The 4,326-nt window shown below is 43.3% G+C and overlaps 1 protein-coding gene across 4 annotated transcripts in view; it reads right to left on the bottom strand.

Moving 5' to 3' along the window:
* Positions 1 to 3,466: 3,466 nt before the first annotated feature.
* Positions 3,467 to 4,326, bottom strand: part of MIA2 (MIA SH3 domain ER export factor 2) — a 35,439-nt gene continuing 34,579 nt past the window's right edge. For all 4 annotated transcript variants that reach the window (XM_061463564.1, XM_061463565.1, XM_061463568.1 and 1 more), the window contains one exon: positions 3,467 to 4,010. In XM_061463564.1, the coding sequence (XP_061319548.1) occupies positions 3,862 to 4,010 (149 nt within the window). In that variant the 3' untranslated portion in view covers positions 3,467 to 3,861. The remainder of the gene's footprint in view (positions 4,011 to 4,326) is intronic.

Genomic DNA, 4,326 nt, shown 5'->3' with positions numbered 1-4,326 from the left:
TGCTTCAGTTTGACGTTTTATCCGTACCCAGAGTACGTAGCTGTGCCTTCTGAATGGAAGCTGCAAGTGCCTGGTAAGCTTCTGAGGAGCTGCCATGCCCTGTACTGGCTGGTTGTGCTGTGAGGATTGTCAGAGTGGCTGTTAGTGTGTGCGTGCCAAGCACTGGTTTGATTTCAGCTTCTGCATCTCCATTTCCTTGTAGTCCAAACTGCTACCAAGCCTGAGACTTCCTGCACTCCTCATGGTTTAAGCAGTCAACTAGATCTAGACTTGCCAAGCAGGATCATTTGCAAGCGTACTGAGAAGATGTGGTGGGTAATAAAGATAAGGTAAATAACAGCTTTTCATATTCCAGCAAAGTGATGGGACTTGATGCCTTTCAGGGCGCAGCCTCGGGAGGGAGGCTCATGTAGCAGTGAAATCTGATAGTGATTGTTCTGCATCCGCACCTGAAATCTGGTTGTAAAGTGATCAAGATTTCTGGCTTTTTCTGTGCGATTTCCTGAAGCAAATGCTGTGTCCTTTGGCTTAAACAGAGCTGCGGGATGTTAATTTTATCTCTGCAGATTACTGCATTTCTGCGGAGAATGGCTTTAATGCAGCTGGGAAGTAACTTGTTTTAACTTTTGGTTACATAAACGTGTTTCTCTTTTTAGTCCAACCTATTTTCTGATTTGCTTTTAATTAATTTAATGCTGAAAAATATAGATGAGCAGGAGAAACAGGCCACTTGATGGGAGAGAGTTTTGCAGTCCTTTCTCTAGCTGCAGTTCCAGCCACAGTGTGGAATATGGGCTGTGTCAACAGATGCCTATTGTTAGAGCTCCATGTCTGATTTTTTTGCATCCAGTCTGCAGTCTAATCACTGGGTTTGTCTTAAGTCCTGGGTATGAAGTCAAGCTATCTAATACAGACTAGTGTAATCTTTCTTACTTTACAAGCATGGGGAGGCCAGTAGGGCCTGAGTGTGTGGTGAAATGTACGCTGAGCAGTGCTTGGAGAATTACACTTCTGATTGATGGTTCTGTTGTCTAGAAATACATAGAAGTTGGTTTTGTTGCTTGCTTGTATTTTTAGCAATCCTGAATTAGTGGTATGCAGAGGAAGGGATTCAAGCTGAAGCAGTATGGTCCTGATGTGGGCAGCGCGCTTGCATTTGGAGTGGGAGTTTACAAACCGTGTGAAATGACTCTGAGCTTGCATAATCCCAAATGGGATTTTAAATGGGTTTTTTTGTTTCTCTTTGTTTTTCCTGCAGGGACAGCGATGCCAAGTTAAGTGTTGCTGCATTCTAGATTTAGCAGCAGGAACTTGGAATGCAAGCCCTCAACTGTTAAAACTGGATTGCTTTTTCTACTGGGGAACAGGGACTTCCCACATACATGCTTGCATGACCCTTCTCTGTTCAACACACCTAACTACACCTTATGGTTTACTACAGCTTGCTTCATGTTGCATTGACCTGAGCTTGTTCTCAAATTGTTTGCCTGCAAATAAGATTTTTTGGCTATTACTGGGGGAAAAAACCTCTGAAATTACTCCACTCTCTGTGGGATGATCTTAGTCTGCATTATTTTAGTCCAGCTGTCTGCTGTTTTCCCTGCAGCTTCCAGTGTCATTGCGGGCATGGAGTAATTGTTTTGGTGGAGTAAGGTTGGTTTTTTTGCAGTTAACTTTGTTCCAAGCTGGAACAAATATTGAGCCTACACAGAGAAAATGTTCCGTGTGTGTGTGTGTGTTCAGAAGATACAGTTCCATTCACAAGTAGTTTGCAGCCCTTAAGGTGAGATGGAGGGGAAAAAAAGGGCTCTTAAAGTGGTAGTACTGTCAAACTAAGGACCTCTGGGCATCCACTGGCTCCACCTGCAAGAGTGAGTTGATACTTAGCAGTTCTGGTTGCTCCTGATGGGAAGGGCAAATCCAAGTCATTCCTTCTAGAATCCCTGTGAAGTCTTTCAGGCAAACTTAGAGCCTTTAGAAACCAACTCATGGGCTAAAAATGATGGAACAGCTGAAGTAAATAGCAACTAAAACAATTCAAAGTGGATGATGCATTAAAATGTCTGTTGCTAGAATCTGTTGTTTAATAGCTTAAGTATGAAGGCTTAACTAAATGCCTCTGAGGACTAAACTGGAAGTAGGAAGGAGAATAAAGAAGTGTCAGGGATGAGCCATAGAAGAGTTCTGCAGCTGAAATACAGTGATGTGGAAGTATATGATGGTAGGAGCAGGAGCCCTGAGCAGCAGTCACTCTGCAGATTTGACCTAAGCACTCAGAAAAAAACCTCTAGCCCACTTTTTTTGGTAACTCTAATTATGGGGTGGATGCAGGTTGTGTTACAGGCTCAAACTGTGTTCTGGTGTCTGCATGTGCACGAAGAGAACTGGGGGTGGAGGGGGATGGCTGCTGAGCTGCAGCAAGTGGGGGCTCGCTAAAAACAGCTTCCTGCTTTATTTACCTTAAAGGGTCCCCTACGAGATGATTGTGTTGTGAGTAATTATGTGGGTTTTGAGTTGAAGCTAAACTGCCAAAGGCCTCTAGCATAAGTCTTCAGCTTGTACAAGTCAGTAAACATGGAGGGACGCTCTGTCTGGAAATGCCTGTGCCCTGGCTGCAGTAAAGTGCCCTGTCTGGGCCTGTTGTGATGGCCATTGCCATGAGGAAAGAGGCACAAACTGGTGAACAAGGCACCACAACAACTGCTTTTACAGGCCCAAAATGATGTGGTTTGCCACCTCTTAAGTTGTTTTTTTTCTTCATTCTGTGCATTTTGTGAAGCCTCACAAGCACTACAAAATGCACATAGACACAATTCATGTCTCAACGGCTGTGTTTGTTTGGACTTTTTAGATGTTTCCCATAGCAACATGGTCTTCACCGCTGTTGGCTGTTTTGGTAAGTGTATTTGGTATATTTGCTTCTCTGCCTGCTCTAGACAAATTCTGTGTTGCACCCTGCAGTTTTAATTACGTGTACTATACCTCAGGATACGCAGGCATGCTCACAGCTCCTCCCCCAGCCCATGTGGCCACTTTGTTGTTAAAGCCCAAGTGCTTTCCACCGTCAGAGCTGAAGAAATAGGGAAAGGGTGATTTTGTCCCACCCAGCTTCCCAACTGCCAGTGTTAAAGACTAATAAACTGACTTTATCTGCATACTGTAAAAATTCCTGTTTGTTGCAGACATGCCTCATCAAAGGCAAGCATCACAGCACCATGACTCCTGCTCCTGTGTCATAAACACATCTATACATCTTCAAACAACACTACCAGTTTTGAGGAGTGATGGGAGAGTTGCTTTATATTTCTACTTCCCCTTCTCTCCCTCTGTAGTGGCAGGGCAACTGTCCCTCTATAAAGCTCTGACAACTGAAAGATACAACTACCAGTATGCAGGTAGTAGGGAATAATATTAATACCTATTCACTTCAACCACTTCTGTAGTACAATGTTTCCAGTGACAGTCCTTTCATTTTCAGTAGACTTTTATTAACTGTTTCAGTTTGTTTTCACATCTATTCATAAAGCTGCAACCATCACTTTTGGCATGCAGAGAGAGTCCCTGTTCAGCTAAACAAGGACAAAAGCAGCTGGACTTTTAAAACATGGTTCACATAATTTAAATTTATACGCCTTTGAGATTAGTCAAGTTAGAAATAATTTAAAAATGGCTATTGTACAATGGAAATCACTTATTCACAATATTCATAGTTATTTCATTCTTTATTTACAAAACACTATCCTGAAGATTTTCTATTAAGCTTCAATTTGAGCAAAACCTAAGTAACAATGGTTACTTAACATAAGGAGAGATGCCAGTTGTAGAGTACAGTAAGAGTTCAGCACAGCACTCAAATGACTGTCAAGTCTGCTGTGGGTCAGGTTGTTCTACTGCTGATGAATTTGACTGAGGTGGCTCAACTCTGTTTTCAGGAGGAGGTGGTGGAGGCAAAAATCCAGGGTGGGGTGGTGGATAGTGAGGATAAGATCTCACTGGAAAAGGATTTCTTACTGTGGGATAATAAGAGCAGTCCAGTTAGTATCACACTAACAACATCCTTGCTCCTCCCACCCCATGCTACTGCTGCTCAGCACTGACCCACAGAACTAGGTGGAGTAAAAGTAGTGGGCAAAGTAGACTTAGGTCAGGTGTTAAGCTTCCAAGAGACAAAGGAAGGAGGAGGACAAAACAATCACTTTTCTCCATAGTTACCTGTGACAGGCTCACAGCAGCAGCCAGTCACTGTTAATGGGTTGCTGCTGCCACCATACCCTTTGGTCTGCTCTAGCAGCCCTTGGCTGTCATACCTCCCCTCTATTTTGGGAG

This window comes from Pezoporus flaviventris, unplaced genomic scaffold (genome assembly GCF_033815535.1).
Source record: "Pezoporus flaviventris isolate CSIRO_AGI_PZ_B2104156 unplaced genomic scaffold, CSIRO_AGI_Pfla_v1 ptg000036l, whole genome shotgun sequence".
Lineage (NCBI taxonomy): Eukaryota > Metazoa > Chordata > Aves > Psittaciformes > Psittacidae > Pezoporus > Pezoporus flaviventris.
This window is presented reverse-complemented; position numbering and strand designations above follow the sequence as displayed.